The 24,442-nt window shown below is 41.4% G+C and overlaps 1 protein-coding gene across 3 annotated transcripts in view; it reads left to right on the forward strand.

Moving 5' to 3' along the window:
* Positions 1–24,442, forward strand: part of TTC17 (tetratricopeptide repeat domain 17) — a 116,640-nt gene that overhangs the window by 62,315 nt on the left and 29,883 nt on the right. For 2 of the 3 annotated variants that reach the window (XM_077863665.1, XM_077863663.1), the window contains exons 17-19: positions 8,974–9,144; positions 18,891–19,150; positions 19,997–20,150. In XM_077863665.1, the coding sequence (XP_077719791.1) occupies positions 8,974–9,144; positions 18,891–19,150; positions 19,997–20,150 (585 nt within the window). The remainder of the gene's footprint in view (positions 1–8,973; positions 9,145–18,890; positions 19,151–19,996; positions 20,151–24,442) is intronic. The other variant, XM_077863664.1, reaches the window with a different exon arrangement.

Raw genomic sequence — 24,442 nt, forward strand, 5'->3', positions numbered from 1 at the left:
TTCATGGCCCAATGGAAATAAAGCAGTTGAACCTGATAATCACTAGAAAAAAACATTAGTTTGTTTTGAAATACATGTGACTGAGGATACCTGGCATCTGTATGTGTACTGTGGAATGCTTTGGTTTTTTCCTCTTTTTTTCTTCCAGTGTTGTTATTACTAGGAGTCAAATGTACTTGATACTAACATACTGGGCTCTTTCACCAAGAGAATTTCAGTAATCTCTTACTTTTTCTTAACCACCAAGATTTATGTAGTTATGATCTTGAAAACGCAAGAGAAATTTAAATCAAAATTTCATGGCTGTTTAAGAGATCACAGCTTTGGATTTGTCTTCTCATTCAGTTACTTTTTATAACAACAAGCCTAAATTTGCCACTTAAAATTTGCCAAACTCAAAGCGATCTAAATCTCTTTAGCTATCAGGCATTGATTAATAACCCAGTCAGATCATATATCCAAAGTGATTATTATAAAAAAATAACGAGCATATCAAACTTCAGGAAAAAGAGCTGGAAATCAGTAGCAGTTGATAGTGTACCAGGTGTTGATCAAACGTTCCTATTCCTACTGCACCTATAATAACCTAGCTATGTTTCCCTTGTCCATGTGAAATATAGCTAGGGAAAAACCTAACATGAACAAAAAAATGAAACTAATTCACTACCTCTCTCACTGCTTAAAAAGCATAAATGTTAAGAATTGGGAAACAGTAAGGTCTTAGAAACCATGTTATTACATGCAAAGTGGCCGCCAAGGTGAATGCCTCCAGGTGACTTTCATTTGGTAACATAAAAGGAAAAAGTGTGAACCACCATTTATTTCTCTATGCTTTCTACTTGATTTAGTGCACTGGCTGTCTATACTTAGAGTTAGCCATGCTCTATTCAGGGGGCTTGTCTTAATCACATCCACACGAAGTGGTATCTGTAGTCAGGCAACTAGGGAACTTTGTTTCTGGAGTTCACAAGGCCCTACTTAAAATGCTCTGTGGTAGAGGAACTGAAGTGGCCTTTTTAAAAAAAATAACCTTGGTTTAAATGTCCTACTCACTACCCAAACCAATGAAAATGACAATTGCTAACATTCTTTGTTTTCACATATGAGGTTCAAGTCCTTCTTGATTCTGGAATAACTAGGGTCTTGAGTTCTCATTGAAAGACATCAGTATAATTCACTTACCCTGAGGAATAAAAAAAAGACCAAGTAGCTTTGAGATTTTATTAGCCTCGACCTAACCAGTACCCTTGCAATAGGAAAAACGCCAAGCTGATATGCCCAACAAGTAAGTGCTTCTGCCGGTAGGTCCCTTCCCCACTATGCATGTCTTTGTGACCCCATTTGTAGTTTGAGGAAGAGGACCAGAGTTAAGATCGATCGGTTTTCTTGCTAGATTCCTTTCCTTGACGTCAGCAGGTGACCATTCACTTGGAGTAAGAGAAAGGGGAGGCAAATGATAAACCCCAAAGGTTGTGGGGACCTAGGTAATTTAAGCCCCTCCCCCTACCACCTGTTTGTAGGTTTATTCTAAGTATTAAAAACTGAGTGAAACCAATTCAAGTGTGTGTGGTTGACTCAAATAGATGTGCTGAATTTAAGCTCAGTGACCACATGAAACTTTAATATCATTCTGCCTCTGGCAAAGTTCGTGGAAATCGTAACAACATAATATGCGAGGATGATAGTGTGGATGGCCTGTTTTCTTTACTACCCTCATCCCGCTTTCCTCAATCCATGAGTTTCCTCATGTTTTCTACAGCTTCTTCTCCTCACCCTCCATCTTGCCCTTCCCCTCCACAAAAACCCTAATCTTACCCATCCTTCAAGGCCCACTTTTGCCTTGCCCGATCCCTTGATTATAAGTAATCCATAACTAATCATTCTACCTGCCCTCCTTCAGTTCCTGTGTCTTCCATTACAGTCATCTGTATAGGAGAGGCAGCTCTCCTACAAGGCCTCTCGAGCTCAATGAGAGCAGGGACCAGCCCTTTTTTCATTTTCATACTCGGGCCCACCATGCAGTCTGCACCCCCACCCCCCATTGTTCAGCACATAGAATGTACTTAAATGGCAGGTTAGCTGGTGCTGTTTCAAGTTTGAACTACTAAGGAGACCTAGTAATAAAGAGCAATTTGTATCCACCCACTGTTTACCCAGAATGCTTTACACCAAACCCCCACTCAATGTACGTATTTAGATATAGATCCTCTTTAAAGGTCTGCAGCTCCCATAGCATAGGAGGGAGAAGACAAAAGGAATTACATTGTCTCTTGTCCACTAGAAGCTGACATGTCTTATAGCCTGCCTTCCCTCACTCCCTGTAAGCACTCTATTTAACGAAAGTCACAAATGTCCTTGTTGACCCTCGTGGAAAAACTGTCATTTATGGGTAAATCAGTAAGTTAGAGAAAACCTGTTGGGTTTATTTCCCCCCTGCACAGTTGCTTGAAACAAATTTGCCTTGGCTTAACTAAACCAGAGATTTCAATTTAATATTGTGACTACCACAGTGACGACGACAACGACTGCTACTACTGCTACTACTAGCAGCTGTGGCAGTTAACTTGCTTTCTTCTTCAGTATACCTTCTGCATGAGAAAATCTTTCACAGTAAACTTGTGAAGGTTCAGTTCCCTTATTTAGAGATCCAATCTGATATTTCACATTTCTAGAGGAAACAGTATCTGCCAAGAGTTTAGATTCATTCACTGGAGTCATTTCCTCCGCAGACCACAGGTTATGGTGTCTGTGCCTCAGCTGGCCCTGACTTTGCCCTCTCTGCCACAGTCACTTAAGAAAGAGAAGGCCACGTGGGAAGACAGTGAGGCCAAGTTTACACCCTGTTCTCCTTTTCTCCTCTAAAGGGAGGCTGGGGTATAGGTCTGCAGAAGCCGGTGCAGCTCTGAATGTGGACTTCCATATGTGGGCTGAGTGGTCTTCACGATAGCGTTCAGCTCTGTAATACGTAGTAAAAGGAAAACAGACACACACACTGACTTGTATCTGAGGTCACAGACTTTTCTTAGTTTTTTTAAACTTGCTTCTGACTCCTTCACCTCACCAGGAGGGAAAGCCTGTGCAATTCTGAAGGTGCTGATTTCAGATCTTTAATATGGTCTGTTTTCTTTCTGGCATTGCACTTTTAAGGTCAACCAGTACATAACCATTACTTTAAACCTCCTGCAACGAATTTCATTTGGCAGTAATTGCCGAATGAGAACAAGTCTAAGGAGCCAGTACTTCTGTTGAAGTGATTTCTCTTGTCTTTGCTGAGTAGAGGGCAGCACAGGGCAGAGAAGGTGAGGCAGCCTCAGTGCTGCCTCGGGCACAGTCATCAGCAAGCTAGGTCTCAGCCAGACCCAGGGAGCTCTGGGTGCCCCTCTTCAAGGTGCTTTCACTAGGGCTGTGTCCCAGGAGTCCTCTCATTTCAGATAAAGAACCTAGACACAGAGCAGTAAGTTGATTGCTCAAGTGTGTACGGGAAAGCTGCAACGAAGGTCAGATTTGAATTCATACCGTGGGATGTTCCTCATGGAACTAGGTCTACAGGACCTCTGTCACAACTTCTGGAGGTAGAAATCATAAAGATACTTGTTCCCAGAAAGGTTTCTTTCTTCATCAAATAGACCTGTTATTTTGTGTGGTACCAAGCCCCACCTGTCACCCACAGTTAACATTTCCTGCTAATATTTTGAAAGTGATTTTGCATAGCATGGTGAGCAACTGAAAACTGTTTTTGTTTTGTTTTGTTTTTTTAATTTTTTTTTTTAATTTATGATAGACACACAGTGAGAGAGAGAGAGAGGCAGAGACACAGGCAGAGGGAGAAGCAGGCTCCATGCACCGGGAGCCCGACGTGGGATTCGATCCCGGGTCTCCAGGATCGCGCCCTGGGCCAAAGGCAGGCGCCAAACCACTGCGCCACCCAGGGATCCCTGAAAGATACACTTTTGTTCACTTCATGATGTATTTTATTTTACTACCTTTTCTGAAAGATTATCTTACTAGGAAATAAATACCATGAAGTTATGAGGTATCTAAAATTATAATAAAACACTCACAGTTTTACCTATATATAGGGGGAAAAGGTTATTATAGTTGCATAATTTGAGTGCAGTTGAGTAGAAAGGTAAGGAGAAAGATAAATACTATAAAAAGTCACTCAAGTCTATTAAGAGGACAGTGTTACCTGTATTTTCCACCAAGGTACCTTATATTTGGCTAAATGTACCAGAATGCCTCCTATAAAGTAACTTTTCTTAAAGGCCTAAGAATGGAGACTTTGGAGTATAATATAATCCTGTTAGAACAGGGATAGTAGGAATATCTTTAGGATCTTCCACTGTTTACAAAGGCCATTTTTCTAACATCTCTTGCTTTGCCTTCAGCCACACCAAGTTCTAGTTCCCATTACAAATCAGTTTATTTATGTCTTAGAAAAATCATCATGTAATAGGAAGCATAGGAGTCTTAGACTCATTTGTTGTATGGGGAAAAAGTATGTTCGACCAAGAAAAATTGGAGGGGAAACTGGAGCAAGTCTTCTTAAAATGTCGCAGCATAACCCAAACTGTGGAGTGTGGAGAGTGAGCGTTGATTTAACTGAACATAGAATCTGTGATCTGTTTTCACATTGTAAGGCAGTGAGTTCAGAGAGCACAAAGCAGACTGAGGCAAATTTCTAAGTATGTTAAATATTTTTAGGATTCAGATATGCCAGGCAGTTTAATCTGAATTAACTGCTGTTTTCTTCTAAAAGCCAGGTGGACATGAACCCTGTGCTGCCTTCATCATCTCTTACACGCACGTGTACACACACACACACACACACACACACGAATGTTGACAGTTGAAATTAGGCAGCTCCCCTGATAACTTCTAGAGCCAGTTGCTCATACCAGACATTGAGTTAGGCTGCAGTTAAAAGGCCTTGGTGAAAGAGATGACAGTGGGATAATTTATTCCTTTGCAGCTTTCCAGAGAGCAGTAATAGCTCACGATGTGCTAGTTCATGGTCTCGCTTCTCACATTTAATCTCCGCAACAATGTGGAGTGGAGACTACTACGAAGCTCAGTTTGCAGATGAAGAAACTGGTATACAAAAAGGGTAAAAGTACCTTGCCCTGCTGTATACTGCAGAAAGTAGTGGAACATGGATCACAACTGGCTTAGTCTGGCTCCTCTGTGCTCTAAGGCGAAAAGAACGTGACCCTTCATTAGTTCTGCTGACTAGCTCTCATTACTTGGCTCTTCCAAAGTTCTGATGCCTCTGAATTTATTTGTGGCATTTCTTTGTTACAACTAATCCTGAAGGGTCTGAAAGTACCCAACCAGGAATGTCTTGCCAACTTACGAGATTCAGAAGGTAAGGATTTTTTTTTAAGGAGTAAGTGGCTACCCAATTCTAGAAAATAAGTATTCGGGGACCTCTGTAAACAGAATGATCAGAAAACAGGAGATTTCCGTAGCCTTAGTAATAGTAGGAGTTCCTGAGAACTTCGTTTACTCTGAAAACCTGTTTAGCCACAGGATAAATTGTGCCTTTGCCTTAGGAGGCTTAATGCCTTTGACAAAATATATTAAATATTTAGTTGTTTTCCAGAACACCCTTGTAGGATAGGTTAATATTAATAATTCAGTTTATGCAGGTGATACTCTAGCCACAGAGAAGTATGTTGGTATGTCTAAGATCTCCTAGCAATTCTAGAATCAGAAATACCCTACTCGGAGTTTTTATGCTCTGTTGGTATTGCTGTGTAGTCGCCTACTTCCAAGAAAAACCAAACTGTCAGGATTTGAATTAGATGCTGAATGCTTTGCAAACAAGTATAGAGCATTAAGCACAGAAAAGTGTTTCCATTTTCATTTGGGACCTTGTTATCTAAAGCATTTCATTTAAATCATGTAGTTCTTTAGGAAAAAAAAAAAGAAAAGAAATTGTACCTTTCAAGGTTAGTCTAAGCCACAGAATCTCCTCATTTCTGCATCAGCAAAAACTAAGAGTCATATGCATGGAAGATGACTTGTTACTTTTTAGGTATCTTTCCATTTTTCTTTCTCCAACATTTTCTTGTGTTTCTTAATGAGGACATCCTCTCCACCTCTGCTGGGAAGCCAAGTGACATTTTTCCATGTAGGCAACTTTTTTAGTTCCCCTTTGAGCTAGAGTAGACCTCTCCTGCAAGCTCACAGAATAGAAACTTTCCTTCTTTCTGAAGTGCTTCCATTCTTCAGACAACCGGAAGGAGCAATTTTAAAAATAGGCAATTTGACTTTCCGATTATTGGCCTAGATGATTACATAAATCACAACAGAACACTGAACTAGTATGTCTTTAAGTGTCAGCTTAAGAATATTAAGTTCGGACTTGTTAATGAAAATGAAAGTGACTCCTTAAGGTGCGTAGCTTTTACTCGATCATTTTGATTCTGCCTTCTTGCAACAAATATAACGTAAACTTCATATTCTTCCTTTTTATTCCCAGTTCTCCCCCATCCCCTCTCTTGCCCTCTCTCTCTGCGATGTTGACCCCAATTTCCTGAGTTGGAGGACAAGACATTCTTAGAATGCACAAGGCTTGCTTCGAGAGGGCATCTGGGTTTGAGGTCATGCAGGAGGACTAATTTTAGCTTCAGGATCTTATGCACATCATAGCTTATAAATTACCTATGAGGCATTTTTAAATATTGCAGACATTTAAAAAGATGAAACCAATTAAATTTTTATAATGGGAAGCGAGTGGGAGAGAAAAATAGGAGAGGCAGAGGTTGGAGGAGGAAGTCAGCTGCAGAAAACACAGAATTTCACTGAGTCCCGGTGTCAAAGGTTTGTCCTTTGCTTTTGTAACGTTGCTTCTCTCAACCTGTGTCAGGTGCACTATGCTCTAGAGGCAAACTCCCCAAAGCTGAGAGCGGAGAACAGTCACTGGGAATAACATCGGTTTGAAAATCATTGTCATCATTTCCTCTGTGTTTTTGGTAGTCATGCTTATTTATACCCCAATTACATAGTAAATTCTAGTCACTTGGGTGTGTACAGTTGTTTGGTGTCACCGCCTTATTTTAATGCTCTTGTACTTAGCTTCCCATGCTGGCCTGCGCGTACTGGGTGGGGAAGGCTTAGTGGAAACCAATCCTCTACCTCTCTTCTCTCACAGAGGAGTTTGGAAAACCACAGCAACTGTGCCTGTTCACGGCATCCTACGTGTCAGGCTTCCAGGCCCCCCCCCCGCACACACCTTCCATCTTGCAGACTGCGCTGCTCATCATCTCCCAAACTCAAATAAGAACTCCCGTGCCCGTCGCTTTGCTCAGCACATCATCCCCCCCGCGTACGGTGCCGCCGCCTCTTTTCTGCTGAAGAGGTAGCACTGACCGGTGGAGGCGACAGGGTGGCTGACCTCCCAGGCCCACCACTTACCGACGGTTTGACCTTGGCAAGTTACTTCGTTTCACCGAGACTGTTTCCTTACCCGTGGAATGACGCTCCGTCATTTCCAAGGCATCTTTAAGGGTAAGGAGAAGAGAAAAATCCGGAGCACCCCACAGAGACCGGCTCCCTTACTTGTACCTCCCTGTTTTTAAGTCCCTCAGAGTTCAGGTGTCCCTGCTCAAAGCTTAACCTCTGAAGCGCGTCACGTCACGGTCCGCCGCCTCCCATTCCCGTTGTCTTGTGTTCGCCTCTTCCCAAGTCACTCGTCAGCCTGGGAGCTGGCGCTCCTCTGAAACCAAGACTGCGGTTTCCGCCGTGACCTTGTTAAGCGCGGCCGCCTCCTGCCTCCGCCGTGTGGAACCGGGAAGTGCAGGGGACCCCTTCGGCATGCCACCCCTTCCTCCAGACGCAGTAGAGGCTGAGTCCTTTGTGGTTTCTTGGCGCAGCAACAGAGGTGACGTGGGAAGTGCTTTCCTGGAGGTGACTCTGAAAGGGAGTCTCCAAATCCACCAAGGACTCCGCGCACGTCCATCACTGCGGGCGAGTTTAACTGGGCACAGACATTGCTTTGAGACCATTTTCTATTGAAAATAAGTGGATAGAGCACGTTTGAATGTTGTGGTGAAGGAGGGAGTGACTCGGAACACTGGAGACTGTCCGGTGAGAGGAGAGCTGTGGCTGCCAGTGGGACGCACCGTCGGTGACCGCGCGGCAGACGTAAGACAGGACGGGCCGGGAGCCCTGTGCAGCCGGCCGGGCCGCCGCCACCCCAGACACAGCCTCGTAGCACATCCCGGCGCGGGCAGGCTAGCGGCTCTGTCCGCAGGAACACACAGCCCCGGTAGGGCCCGCGCGCCCGGCTCCCCGGCCAGGCCGTGTCGGGCGTCAGAAAGCGCCTGAGAGTGCGACGGTTACATTCCACGTGTGACATTTTATACTAAAGTAGCTCTTTACCTGAGCAGAATTTGTTTTCCAGAAGAAAAGTCCATGTCTCTGTGATACTGCACCTGAAACCTGCGGTCCCTGCCACCCCGTCCCGCTTCAAGTCGTTGCTTTGCCTTCTGATACACCTCTACTGTAAGCTGCGGTGCAAGAGTGGATGCTCCATTTCTCTGCTATAGGCCACCTGTCTCCAGCTTACTCGGGCACTAATCTGTCGTTTCTACCTTTGAAAGGCAAATAGAAGGAAAACTACTGTTTTGTGATATTTCACACTTTTAAAGAAACATTTCACAGTCGTTCATTATAAAGGAAATGAGATCTTGGGACTTGATCTTTGTTGTCATAATCTTCCTCCCCACCCCCGAACACTTGGTTCTTAGGATAACCTAGCAGGGTAGCACTTGAAGTTCATTGTGAAATCTTGAGTCACAATTATGATCTGGCTCGAGGTGCTCCAGCTCACTGACTTTTGTGTGTTCTGCTGGAGAAAAACTGACCCTGTCATCTCTTTGCTTTTCCTGATATTTGGAGACCTCGAGCCCTAGGACTGCTTAAGAGAGATGTTTCTAATATGCTGTCTCTGTGTCTCTTGTCATTGAGGTGATTGTCATGAGAAAACCCTGGACAACAGCCATGACAAACAGAAATATTTTGACAACTCACAGTCACTGGATGCTGCCGAAGAAGAACCCCCAGAGACAGGAACAGAGGAGGAGCCCGTACTCTCTGTTGAGAATTCAGGGAGGGACTCAGATGCCCTTAGACTTGAAAGTAAGTTGATTTGACCTGAGCTGTGCTTCTGGGGTAAAATCAACTCTCAAGCTTTGAATTTAGGCCTTTCTCTACTCTCAGTAGTTTCCTTCTTTTAACAGCCACGCATTATATTTATTGGGTCACAGGAGTGACCCACAGGCGTGAGGTGGAAGACAGGCTGTCGTGTAAAAGCTCTTTACACTTTTTTTTTCTTTCGCCTCCATGTCTTCTTTTGCTAGATCAAATTTGATTCGTTTACATACCAGTCTTTCTCCTCAATATCAGTAGTCTACTGTGTAAGTCATTGAAAAAAGCAAAATAACTTGTATTTATACTAAGCCAGTAATATTTATAGATTTGGAATAACAGACATACCTACCAGGCCCTCTCCTCAAATTCCATTCTATGACCACATTTAGAGCTGTGCGATACTAAACAGTTCTTGACGTTTTCAGTCGATGCATAATTGCCAAAATGACTGACTTTGTAGTACTCATCCTGCTTCACCGCTTTGCTCTATTTGGATCTCTGCACAACTCCCCACTCCTTCTCTCTCTTCCTTCTGTTGGCTTCCAGGGTGTCACTTGCTCTTGGCTCTCTTCCTATCCTCAGCACATGTTTTTCAATTTCTTTCACTCATTCCTTACTTTGCCCTTTATTTGTTGGGTTACCCAGGATCTTAACCGTGGCCTTTTTTTTTTCTTATCCCTCTTCTTAACCCTCTGCGTGTTCTCTCTTGGTGTGTCAGATACTTTCGAGTATAACAATGACTCCAAATCTTTATGTTTAGCTAGGACATTCTCTACAACTCTAACTCTTATTTCCACTTTTTTAGCGGTCTCCATCTCAATGGGCCATAGGCACATCAAATTTCACATATCCATAATTAAACTTGTCTTCATTTTCACCCAATTTCTTAAACTGCTTCTAATTCTTCTGTCCCTGCTATCTGTTAATGGCATCACAACTCACCCAGTCACCACTCTATCCAAGACCTGTCGCATCTGTTTATCTCTTCATCTATTCCTTCTGCCACTGCCCGAACTCAGACTTTCTCCATTTCTCCGTTTCTGCTTGGGCAATTGCAGTAGCTTCATAACTGAGGTCCTCGTATCTAGTCCTTTATGTCAGTCTGTGTGTGGAGGGGAGTATGTGTGTGTGTGTATGTGTAAGAGAGAGATAATACATATAATTGGTATACAGTTTTAAAAACAGAAGCAACCCCTGTTACCAATATATTGTGTGTCCAAAGAGTTGTTTCTAAAATCAAATCTGATCAGGTAAGGCCTATGTTTAAAATTTTCCATGGCTTTCTGTTACCTATCGGAAGAGTCCAGGTATCATAGTGTGGGATATGAGGCAGGTTGGCCCTTCGTTTTGTCCCCAAGCGTACCATCTACTGGCATTCTACAGAGCAGGATATATAACCTTTCACCATTTCCCGCACACTCCATGCCCTTTGAGCCTCCGTGTCTGCACAGGTTGGGGATGGCCCCTGCCTGCTCTTTTATGTGGACAACTCCTACGCATCTCCTGGGTTCAGCTTACATGTCACCTCCTCTGTGGAGCATTCACAAAGTTCTCTGGGCATTTAATTGCTCCAGTACACTGTCAGTTCCCACTGTTTGTCAAGGCACATTTGGTGCAGCGCGAGTGCTTGTGTGTCTTGTCTCCCATCAGTCTGTGAACTTCTTACATATCATGTCCTATATAACTATATTTCTGGGTACAGTAAATCTTTGTTAAAGTAATCAAACGTGGCATTTGCCTTCCTGTGTATGTTGGATTAGCATGTTTAGCAATTAAAAGTCTATGTTTCCTTCTAAGTGGTATTGTATATATATATAAAAAAAAAAAAAAGATGTCTAAGAGAAGCAAGCTAGACCTCAAAGGGGGGAGTGGTTTCATCAATTCTGTCAGAAATCGTTGGGCTTTAAGGAAACTAATTTCCTTTTACCAATTCTGAAGAGAGGGATTCTTAGACTAGATAAGCAGTTTATTCATGTACGAGGGAGCTACTCCTCCCTGGTGCCTGGCAGCCTCATGTCTCCGTCAGACATCAGGTAACCACAGAACTGAGGGGACGTCATGAGGCTGCTTGATAAACTCAGAATCGCCACAGATGAGACGGAGCAATGTTCCCCATGGAGCTCCATCCCATCCCTGTACCAGAAAGGCCGTGTGGTTGCCCTGGCTGAGACGGGGCCTTTTCCAGGTCCTTTCAGCATCAGGAGGACTGTCTCTCAGGGTGGATTCCTCTAGAGACGGCTAATGCAATCCAGAGGATGATGGTGACTCTTACTGGTTTCACTCTCCAGTACTCACTTTCCTCCGCCGTAGGTCTAAATTCTGTCCCCTAGGTACTAACAAGTCCACAGGCACTACATTCATCGTATGTGGGTGTGTTCACACCAGCGGGCTTTCTGTAGTGTGGTTATCAGAGTGAGAAAAACTCCCAATGCACATCGTGTATTACAAATAAGAGCCATGTATAGATATTGAATTTTTGAAAGTTCTACTTTTGGAGGAAAATTTAAAGGAATATTAATAATAGTTAAGCCCTTTCCAGTAACCATAAACTTATGATAGTCATTACCTTTCTGTGATACTTTACAACTTACAAACATATGCTCACTTCAGCAGCACTTACATATAATTTACAAACTTACGAACCATGTGTTAAGCATGTGAAATAGATATTATTATCAAGCCCATCTTACAGATGAGAAAATTGAAACTCAGAGAAGTTAGGTCCCTTGTCCAAGACTGTCAATAGATAAAATAACTAAAACTCATCCTCAGGTCTTGTAACCCCGTGCATTGTGCGCTTTGCCTTGTGGGTCTCAGAAATAGGAGGTTGGTGGACTAGAACTTTATTTTTTAATTGGTAAGGTCATTTTTAAAGAAAACTAGCATCTCCTGTTACATTATTTTATAAAGCAAAGAAAATTTAATGTCAAAAAGTGCAAAGGTGATCTCAGAATAAAGGTCAAGTCTTTTTTAAAAATGGACAGTCAGCAAAATTACTCAAAAAATTCGTATCTGGATGTGTGTGTGTGTGTTTATTATAACTTTTTATACATTTTTTTGTTTCTCATTTTGCTAAAGACTGGTACTGTGTCACTGATTAACATTTGAAAACCACTGCTTTACTACCTCATCACACAGTACAAAACTCCTCACTTAGCCTTAGATGCGGAAGGAAGAGCATAGGTTCTCTAGTCGGAAGTGCTGCTATCATGTCCTTGTACCTCCACCAACTAGTTGTTAAGTCTTGGGCAAGTTACTTAATCTTTCTGAGCTTCCCTTACCTCATTAATTTAAAAGCAAACAAACAAAAAAGCCTCCAGTGATTAGTATTTAAATGAAATAACAGGGAAACATTTTTTTTAGAGCCCAGTCCACAGTTGGAGCTCAGTAAATGTTCACTTCTGCACACATAAGCGTGACTCTGCTTCCCGACTTAGAGGCTGCTTGTGAGCTACAGTCCTCACGAGTACACACACACAAATTCTGCTCAATAAACATCTGTTCACTTAAAGGGAACCCTGACGTTTGCACAAGAGCTGTTACAGAAAAGATGATCTGTTTGCGTTTCTGGGTTATCTTCTCAAAATCCCCAGTTCTCTCTTACTGTACTGACCCAGCTAAAAGTACCCACTGGTGCAAATGAGAACTGATGACTTGTTGTTTTCTTCCCAAAAGTGAATCATTTTCTTATGCACCTTAGTCTGAGTGATTTCATTTAAGCCTTTTGTGCTTTGTGATTACTGGCTTTAAACAGTATGCCATTGTTTATACATGAAATCTTAGGGAAGTCTACAGCTTTATGCTGGGACTTCAAAACCACATCACTGCCTTTTAAGGGAAAATACTAGAACTCAAGACAGAATTGCCCACAGTTGTATGGTAGTGGAGTCTTTATTTGAAACGAAATTTGTCAAATCCCACAGGATATTCTTTTTCTTTGTGAGACAGGGACGTATTTCTCTGTGGTGTCATTCTCAAAGGTAGAATGTGCAATGCTTGCCTTCAGCAACCACATTCTAGAACTCAAGCCTGTTGGCATTAATCAGGTAAGACTTTCTGGAGATGTTTTGAGTCAAATTTTGAAGGAAGGACTTTTTTTTCTGGTCATCTCTCCAAACGTCTGATCTTTACCTCTGTTTACTGTCAGTCTGTTTTGTTTTGAATGTAGGACTCACCTTTCATTTCGTTCTCTGCTTCTTAAAACTTCTAGATTCAAACCTCTCTTCCGAGATTATTAATACTGTTTCTTAGCCAATACGGTCACTTTATTTTACTCATCTTCGGTGCTCCATCCCCTCTCAGTAGCACTCTCACAAATCATTGTGTGGGTTTTGGCTTCTGCTCCAGGCACAGGGAGCTCAGTCTTTCTTCTTTTCTTTCCTGACTGTTCACAAGTCTTTCCTAATATGGAGCTAGAGTGTGACTTCTCATCTCCGGTCCTGCCCTCTGAAGGTAACAAAGTCAGTCTTGTCTCTCTCGTTAATAGCACATTTGAAGATGATTCTTTTCCTACCTACCCTACCCCACATGTTTTTGCTTCCTTCAGCTAAATGTCCTTATTTTCTTGAACAGCTTCAGTTAGAGCTTTTAGGACCTTCTCCAATCTCAAAGTAATCTCCCTAGAATTAAAAAAAAATCTTTCCAAGCTCAGTCAGTTAAGCATCTGACCCTTGATTTCAGCTCAGGTCATGATATCTGGGCCCTGATCTCAGGGTGGAGAGATGGAGCCTCATATCGGGCCCTGAATTCAGCGTGGAGTCTGCTTGAGACTCTCTCCCCCTCCCCCCACACTCACACATACTCTTTCTTTCTCTCTTTGTAAAAAAATAAAATAAAATGTTTTAAAAAGAAAGAAAAATCTTTCTAGCAAAAAAATTTCAAGCCTGATTTCTTTTCTGTGCTGTATCAGCTACTGTTCCTTCCATGGGATCACCTTGGTTTCTTCAGTTCTTCATTTAATATGGTTTTGGACACTTTGACCACATCACGGTTCTGTCAATGTGCTCTGCTTTGAAAATCTCTTAAAACTGTGGTACCCAGACTTACCCATGAATCTCCAGGTGTGTCTGGAACATCGCAAGATTATGCTGGGGTTTTTTTTTCCTTCTGTTTACCCCACTTTCCCCTCCTCCTCCTTCATCTTTTCTTCCTTTTTTATTTTTTCTTTTCCTTTTTGAGGACTGCATATGCTTCTCACCATCTCTCAGCACTTCTCCTAGTCCCTGTGATTCTTGACAAATTACCTGACAGGACTCAAGCTCAATTATAAGTTTTTCTAGTACCCTGAGATAGGATTCATCCAAGTGAAAAAAACATGAACTCATCTAAGCCTCACTGTAGGTGCTCACAGTCTCTTCACATCATAATATTTATTCTCCTTTTTCCAGTGTAAAAATGGTACATGTTAGGGATCCCTGGGTGGCGCAGCGGTTTGGCGCCTGCCTTTGGCCCAGGGCGCGATCCTGGAGACCCGGGATCGAATCCCACATCAGGCTCCCGGTGCATGGAGCCTGCTTCTCCCTCTGCCTGTGTCTCTGCCTCTCTCTCTCTCTCTCTGTGACTATCATAAATAAATGAAAGTTAAAAAAAAAAAATCTATTAAAAAAAAAATGGTACATGTTAAAGAAGGTAAAATAATAAGAGAGATGGATCTCGGTTTCTGATTTCAGTTTATATTATACCATCTGTCCCACAAGCAACAATCCTAATATTCTGCTTTTTCTTTTTGCTTCAAGTATAATGTAAAACCTTCTGAGATCCCACTATAGTCCAGACCTCTCTTCAAACCTGAATTTCGTATTTCCAGAATTAGACAATGTATGGAGATACGTTCCTACATCCATTCTATCCTAGGCCATAAGTTCCATGGGTTGTTCTATTCTGAGCCCTCAGCACCTTTTTGGACCTGTGCCACAAATGCTTCCATGAATAAATGAGGGTCTGAAACCCCAACATGATATGTCCTATTGCTCTCTTCTAATTCCATAGTCTTTGTAGATAGCATTGTTTTCACTTTCACAGATTCTAAAACTTCATATAGTAAAAAAGTCCCTGTTTCACATTAGGCTTTGAAATCTTGAAATCATCTTTGAGCTTACCCTGTTCTTTGTCATTATATCCATTTAACCACCAAATTCTATTTTTCTCTACTGAGATTTCTTCATGTACCTTTTTCTCCTCCCTTTTTTATATCCCCCTTTAATAATCCTCACCCTAAGCCAACTTCTCTTTATCTAATTTTATATAGAGATTGTTAAAATACCTTTCTCATTGGTCTCTGTCCTCCGTCTTCCTTCTCCACCCCTGACTATGCCAACTGATTTACCACTCTGGCCTTCGTATGCCACTTTATGGCTCTCATCTTGTTATTCTTCTGCCCAGCAAACAAGAGGCTCCCTTTATGATGAATCCTTTCCTGATTTTCCCAGACATTCTCAATGTCACCCACCTTCCCTAAGTATCTTGTTTGCTGACATCATCTATAGACATTCTCTGTTCTAGTTCATGTGAAATTAGTCGTGCCTTCACATATTGCCTTCCTTATGCCCACATCAGTGTGTGTACATACAGGTATGAGAGTGTACGCATTCAGGCTCCTCCCTCTGGGGTGGCCCTCCTCGACCTTCTGCCTGTCTAATTCCTGCCTCATCTGCCTTCCTCTAGGAAGCATGTTGCAACCACACTCCATTGTGCTTTCCTCTAGGAAAAACACACACACACACATATTTAAATGTAATTGTTCTCTGATTGTTTAATGTATATAGTTTTGTGTCTCCAACTTGATTATACCACTTATCCTTGAACATTACAGGTTTGAAATGCACACATCTACTTATGCAGATTTTTTTATAAATACAATACAGTACTTGAAGTGTATCTTCTCTTCCTTATTTATTCTTAATAACACTTTTTAGCTTCCTTTATTATAAGAATACGGTATATAATACCTATAACACACAGAATACATGTAAATTGACTGTTTATGTTATTGGTAAGGCTTCCAGTCAACAGTGGGCTATTAGTAAATTTTGGGAAAAACAAAAGTTATATGTGGATTTTCAATTGTGCAGGGGTTGGCGTCCCTAAACCCCTCGTTGTTGAACTGTATTTAATTCCTCAGAGTCTGTTTGTCCCACCACCACCACCACCAAATAGCTCATAGCATGGAGATAGGCACATAACTAGGTCCTAAATTAATAAAGCTTGGATTATTGTTTCTAACTCATAGCACATCTGTGATCTCCTCATTCCTTACCTTTATTTAGTGGTGTTCTTTAGGAATTGCTATACCCTAACCCCTACAGCCTTTGAAAGGACTAGTGGCTGCCAGCACAAAAGCCTGCAGCAAGTTCCATAGTCTCTCTTGATTGGAATACCAGTTTTTATCAATCAAAGGCCCTTTTTCTAAGAACTTTTTAGTAATGGTATAAATATTCCATATGGTACGGGTGTAGGGGAGCATTAACCTTTGGAACTGGGCTTACAGAACTCTTTGCAACTGAACAACTTTTATGTATTTAGAATGCTTTGTAAATAGTAGTAGTTACTGAATGGAAATAAGGCTTCCAAACACAGCATCCGTATGTGGTTCTAACTGTACACCAGGGAATTAGTTGCCTGCAGTCTACCTTTGGCCAAAAGCCACTTTCCTTTAAGCCCACACTCTTGGCTGCAGCCAGATCTATCAAAACGCCTTTCCTGTCTCAAAACCAGGTGCAAAGGAATCCCATCGTGGCCGCAGGAGAAGGAAGGAGAGGAAGCTGAAATAACAGGAAAACTTAGAACTCTGTTGCTATGAGTCAGACAGCAGGCAATTCTTCTAATTAAGTTGCTTTTTGGAGTCCTTATAGCAACCTTGTCCAGCTGTTTTCCTGAGTTAGCTACTTAGGAGTTTGTAAATCACATAGTGTGTCAGACACCATGTTAAAAACGACAAGGCAAACCTTAGAGCTTACACAGTCCTGAGTCACCAGGAGGACAAGGCAAAGGTAAGAGCAGCAGATCCTCAGGAACCTCACAAACCAAATTATTCCCAAGTTCCATTAACTCATTGTACAGTCGTGCCTCTTCAGTGTCCAGTACAGTGTTGGACATTCAGGATATAGTAGTAAAACAGAAACGAAAATTAGAACTCTTTGTCAATCCCACATTTACATTATTTGCCACATAATTTAGACAGTTACTCACCATTTTTATCTGAACATACTAAAGAAAATGTTTTTGCAAATTCCTGTTTTACTTTAGGCTGTTTCAGAACTTCATTAAGAGTAATGATAATGATAATAATCAGGAAAAACCAGCAGGTTCGTTCAAAAAACCTAAAAGGAAACTTATTTGAAAGGACAGCAGTACATTTCAAAGTCACTTGTTAACAAATGGTGGAGCCTTAGAGCTTTTTTAAGAAAGAATAACAGATTTCTAGTGGTACTCCCAGCCTGACCTTCACACTCTCTGAAATAGAAAGTGGGTTGGAAGATAGAGATACCACCAGAGCCAAGAGTGACACAGCAGACCTATGAGTAGGGCGCAAAGCTTTCTGTTGTTCTCAGCCCTGCCGGCCAGCCACCTTTCTGACCCCATGCCACCCCAGAGACTAGCACTATGTGTTTGTAAGGTGGGTTACTCACTATGGTTATCGGTCTGTCAACACGGATATAAGATTATTCCTGACCTTAGCCTTATTCCTACCAGGTTCTAAATCACTGAACAAGCCAGAATTACCAACTGAAGGGTATTGGGATAACTCAAATGGGATAATGTAGGCTGGCATTTTGTGAGCAATCAGGTGGTCCAGTAGATACATGTCACAAAAGGAAGCATTCCATTTTATTTGTTTTTCTACTCTGTCTACTTCCAGAAAAGATTGGACATGACTTTCATGGAACACACAATATAAGATTCAGCTATTAACTCAAAATAGCAAAAGTTAAATAATAAAGTTGTTTTTAAAGGAAAAACATTCTATTAAGAAATTCAGACAAATTTTTGCCCTAAATTTTCTAGTTATCTAGGCATAGAGGGAAACCTGTGGGGTTGTATGATGTTTAATGTATAACAACGGAAACACTGACATCTCAGGAGAAATAATTTTTCTAGGCCATTGCACTGGGAAACATCCGTGGAAATCTTTACATTAGAAACTTGAGCAACATAACAAATCATGTCTTGATAACCATTTTAGGAAAAACATTATATGGCTCCATTACTATTTCTTATACCAGCTATTAATGAAAACTGGAGCCTGAATGTAGAATTCGGATAATTTCCCATTAAGCAAATCATTGTTCAGTTAAGGCAGATAGACTGTATGGCCTGCACATGGAGCTATGATATGTCATATGCTATTTGAATAAAGCTTCAAGAATCCCACATGTTCAATAAATAACATCATAATAAACTTCATTTTTGCCATCTGTGTCTTACATCTGAAGCAAGTGGGTCTTTTTTTTCTCCAAAATAATACGTCTATTAAATAGCCATCCTTGTGCCCACTAGTGATGTAATCAGTGCCTGCCTGCCACCTCGCTGCTCCTGTTGTTCTCATCCAAGCTTTTCACAAAGCTACACAGCAAAAATGTCTCATGATGCATTGTGAGGGTAATGATTGGCATTTTTATGAAGGTGGGCTATAGAATTTCCTCTAAGCGGAGCCAGAGGTACTCAAGCAGCAAGATTGGAGTCACTTAAGTGAGTACTATGTAATTTTTAATGACATGCGGGCACTTGAATTTCAGGTACAGTGGTTGAGGAGAGCAATGGTTCTGATGAGATGGAGAATTCAGATGAAACAAAAATGTCTGAAGAGATACTGGCTTTGGTGGATGAATTTCAACAGGCATGGCCCCTGGAAGGCTTTGGGGGTGCACTGGAGATGAAAGGGCGGCGTCTGGACTTACAGGGTATACGGGTGCTGAAGAAGGGGCCCCAGGATGGAGTGGCCAGGAGCTCTTGCTACGGAGACTGCAGAAGTGAAGATGATGAAGCCACAGAATGGGTGAGAGTTGGCCAACTCAGTCATACCAAACTGTAGTCCACGTCTTGGTGGAGGTGGGGGCTTCAAAGTGTGATGTTTCTCTTAGGAGGGTGACATCGCTTTAATCCGCCCCCCCACCCCCCAGCCAGCCTTCACATGGGCATTGTACTGCAGGAAGCCTTTCCCCTGTATACAGCTGGCTCTTGCTGCTGTCAAACCGCGCGGAAAGCCTGCACGCTTGGAACTGCCCAGTTCAGACATCTTCATTTTCAGTTTCCTCTGTACGCCTTCCAAGGCTAGATTATTTTATTTCACGAAACATTTTTCATTTAGACCTGTAAGAATTAAATGGAAGGAGAGAATTAGCTCTAGCACAGGACTGGTTACTCTTCTGTTTTCTTTTTTTTTAGAAAGATAACGCAAATGAGAAGTGGGGTATGGTAGGGTAGGGGGTGGGAAGGAGCAGAGGGAGAGAATCTTAAGCAGGTTCCACACTCAGTGTGAAGACCAAAGCGAGGCTCAGTCTCACAACCCTGAGATCCTGACCTGAGCTGAAATCAAGAGTCGGACGCTTAACCAACTGAGCCACCCAGATGCCCCTAGGACTGGTTAATCTTTTTCCTCCCCTTAGATTTTATTTATTTGTGAGGGAGAGAGAAAGAGAGAAGCAGACTCCCCGTGGAGCAGAGAGCCCAGTGTAGAGCCGGATCCCAGGACTGGGATCACAACCTGAGTCAAAGGCAGATGCTTAACCAACTGAGCCACCCAGGCGCCCCAGGATTGATTACTCATAAAGCCACCAATATCCACAGCCCTTACAGATTGATAATTGGTCTAACTTGTCCCCAACATGTCTCCATTTTCCAGATAACATTCCAGGTGAAACGTGTAAAAAAACCCAAAGGGGATCATAAGAAAACTCCTGGGAAAAAGGTAGAACCAAATCAAGCAGAAAATGTGCATCGTTACCAAGCAAACCTGGAAATCACTGGCCCAAAGGTGGCATCTCCTGGGCCACAAGGTAAATTTGAGTATTTAATGTGCCAGTTTCTTTTTTCAGATTTGACTGCCTCCTTTCTCACAAGGGATGTGTTTGTGACTTGAAGGAGATCAGATGAGAAGGTAATGGGGCTAAGTGAACAAAGAAACAGTCATTTGTATAAAAAGTTTGTTTTGACATTACTTGACTTTTTTGCCATTGCCTTTTGGGCTTATATTCTTATCATCTTGAGCTTAAATATCCTTTTGATTTTTGACTGTCTAATTTAATATGGGGATAATGATCACATCTTACAGGGTTGTTGGGAGGACTATAGGAATTATACATGTAAAATGCTTTAAATGAAGCGGCCAGAGAGGACTCCATAAATAATAACATTTAATATTTCATTTAAGTATTGGATAAATGCTTTAGAACTACTCCCAGGAAAAATGTATATATAGCAAAATTTGTCATATACTTTTAGGATTCATAGTTGTCCTGAAATGCATCTTGGGACTCTTAAGTTCAGGCGCATTGCCATGGACCCAGTTGACTTTCCTTTCTAGCAATGAAATAGTAGTGATCAAATTTCTTTTTAAAAAATACCTTTTTTTTAAAGGATATTTTCATTATCTTAGACTTCAAAAACTCAGGATAACTTCATGAAGTTATTTGAATGAAGACATTTCTTATTTAATTTGGTGTACTTACCAAAGCTGGAAGCAGGGGGCACATAATAAAATATAAAGAACGGGTTCAGCTTGGCTAAATCCCAGAGTGATCTGTTACTTGTGAGAAATACAAAGGACACCAAAAAAGACGTTTTGTCATGACTGGAGTTGACAGTATGCAGTAGCTCTACTATTTAAGGGTGACAGCATGTGTTAACAGGTTACAGAAAGAAAGCAGTGCTTCCTCTACTAGATCTGTCTTCTGTAGCAAGGAAAAGGCTGTTCAAAATGTAATACATCATTATAGAAATGAAAATTCCATTAAATAGTAAATGTAATGAAATCATAAAAGTAGAAAATTTAAATGAATATTTATATACTTTCCAGGTGGAAAAGGACTTCCTAAAGCAGAGAGAAAAAGAAAATAATAATTCCAGCGCCAGAAAACACCATAAAATAGAAAGGCAAATGACTGAAACAAAATATTTTTGTAGATTATTTGTATATTTTTATAGAATATGTGATAAGCACAGAATATCAATATCACCTAAAGAGGACCTACAGAGGCACCTGGGTGGCTTAGTCAGTTGAGTGCCTGACTTCAGCTCAGGTCATGATCTCAGGGTTCTGGGAATGAGCCCCACATTGGGCTCCCCAGTCAACATAAAGTCTGCTTGTCCCTCTCCCACTGTCCCTGCCCCTGCCTGTGTGCTCGCTTGCTCTTCTTTCTCAAATAAATAAATAAAATCCTTTTTAAAAAATAAGATAAAGAGGGATCCCTGGGTGGCGCAGCGGTTTAGCGCCTGCCTTTGGCCCAGGGCGCGATCCTGGAGACCCGGGATCGAGTCCCACGTCGGGCTCCCGGTGCATGGAGCCTGCTTTTCCCTCTGCCTATGTCTCTGCCTCTCTCTCTCTCTGTCTCTCTGTGTGACTATCATAAATAAATAAAAATTAAAAAAAAAATAAGATAACACCTACAAATCAGTATGAAAAATACAGCATCTGGGGATGCTTGAGTGGCTTAACAGTTTAGCTCCTGCCTTGAGCCCAGGGCATGATCCTGTAGTCCCGGGATCAAGTCCCACGTTGGGCTCCCTGCATGGGGCCTGCTTCTCCCTCTGCCTGTGTCTCTGCCTCTCTCTTTCTTTGTGTCTCTCGTGAAGAAATAAATAAAATCTTTAAAAAATGAAAAAGAAAACAAAAAAGAAAAATGCAGCATTTCAGGAAGATATGTATAAGTACATAGGCATTCCGCCAAATATACATATACTTATAGTTGGCCACTGAAAATGTGAGAAAATGTTCAGCCTCACTAGTAAAGGTATGCAAACACAAACAGCAACATGCCCTTTTTGCTTATCAAACTGTATTTAAATGTGCAATACACAGAGTTAATGAGTTGAATTTTGAGATCGTTTAACCAGATATATCAGAAAACTTAAAAATATACCAAGGATTTTACTTCCAATAATTTACCCTAGGTCAATCCTCTTAAAGGTGCCAAAGACAGAAGTGCAAAAATTGATCACGGGGTCACTTATCATAATAAAAAATTGTAAATCACCTAAATGTTGGCAATTGCCTAAATAAATTACATAATGTCCATGCTGTGTACTGTGCAGCCAGGATACTTGTAATTTAGTAAGTGAACAAAAGCAGTTTATAAAAGAGCAGAGAGAATACTTCAGTTTTTGTAAAATAGTAAATAGACCACATTATGACTACACTTGCTCATGTTTCCGTATCTTTGCAATTGAGATCTGTCTTACAACTGATGAGATTTTAAATAATTGGTGGTGTTTTTCTTTCTTAAACTATATAAAATAATGTACATGTTACAGTTTATAACCTCTTAGATTTGATGAAAGAAACTAAAGTAAACAAGTACATAGATGCAAGTATGGAAGAGAATATACCAAAATGTAAGTGGTCATCTCTGAGTGCTGATAGCAATATGGATGATTTCTTTTCCTTCTATATGCTTTTCCATTTTCTAAATGTTTTATATTCCTGCATTACTTTTACAAACAAAAAAACTAAAAATTTCTTGTAAAAGTGAAAAATAAAGCTCGGTATAGTTCAGAAGCTAGGAAAGCACTTACGTGGTGTTAAATGGATTCAAGTGGATGGGCCCATGTAGGACATTGAATGTACTTGCAAATGACATCATGGAACTACTTACTATCACTAACATGGAAAGTTCTAAGGCTGGGAAGAGATGACAGATGGCCAGAGAGGTTCAGTATCCTGGTTTTCAAATAAATCTGGATTCTCTTTGCTACCAAGAGTTAAGCTTCATGATAAATCCTGGCAAAGTTCTAAAGCAAATTATAAAACAAATATTTTGTGAGCCCATGAGGAAGACGAGGTCAATAAGGCCTATTGTAGATTTACTAAAAACTAGCAAAACTAATAATGCATAACTAATTTCATTTCCTTTTTAGGTGAGGGCCGCTAGACTGAAAGACCAAGAAGTGCCATAAATACAACCTAACTAGATTTCAGCAAAGATTTAACAGAGTCTCTTAGAATATTCCTGAGGATAAGATGGAGAGATGTGGGCTCAGAGGCTCCCCGTTGCCCACAGAATGAAGTCCAAACTTCTTCTTGTGGTGTACAAGACCCTTTACACCCAGCCTGTCTCTGTCCTTCATTGCTGTTATTTTTTCTTTTCTTTTTTTTTAAGATTTTATTTATTTTTCCATGAGAGACACAGAGAGTGAGAGAGAGGCAGAGACACAGGCAGAGGGAGAAGCAGGCCCCATGCAGGGAGCCCAACGTGGGACTCGATCCCGGGTCTCCAGGATCAGGCCCTGAGCCAAAGGTGGCACCAAACCGCTGAGCCACCCGGGCTGCCCTCATGCTGTTATTTTTACCCCTTGCCTTTGCACATGCTGTTCCCTCTGCTGGAATGCCCTCCTGCCACCTCAGCAGTGCTAAAATATCATTCTTTCCAAACCTCAGACTCTGCATGCCTTCCCCTCCTTGGTACCATCAGGCCGAATTAGTTGCTCTCCACCTCTGCAGTTGTCCTGTACCTTCACTCTAGCATCATCCTGTTGTATCTTAGGACTTGTTATGTGTACCTTCCTCAGTAGACTGTGAACCCAAGGGCAGGCTAGGTTATTCCCCACCATCCCTAGTGTCTTGACACAGTTCCCAGTCCCTTACGGTAGATGCCCAATAAATGTTTTTCAAGTGAATTTCTTAAACGTAATAGAAAAATAAGCTTTATTGTGAAACTTATGGATTCATTCTTTCAGTTAATTCATTTAAACGGGCTTCATTTGAAACTCTTCCAAACTGTTCTTTTCTATTTTATTTAAATCTAAAGCCCTCCCTATACCTCAGTTTTCTGTTACTGGTAAATTCCTACATTATAAAAAAAGTTACACAGAACCAAAGTTCTCCTTCCTGTCCATTTATTCAATTGTAAGTCCTGCAGAATACCCTTCCAGGACAAGACTTGGTTCTCTTCTTTTCTTGAGGACTCCATCTAAGTAAAGGACCTACACACAAAAGGTAGTACCTGTGAAAGGTATCAACTAACAGAGCTTTAAAAGCCCAGTGTATCTTTAAACTGTGCAGTGATTGGGAGCATACATGTTAGACTCCGGCAGACCCTGATCTGGAGCCTAGCTCTGCTATCTACTAGCCAGG

This window comes from Canis aureus, chromosome 21, assembly GCF_053574225.1.
Source record: "Canis aureus isolate CA01 chromosome 21, VMU_Caureus_v.1.0, whole genome shotgun sequence".
NCBI classification, from domain to species: Eukaryota; Metazoa; Chordata; class Mammalia; order Carnivora; family Canidae; genus Canis; species Canis aureus.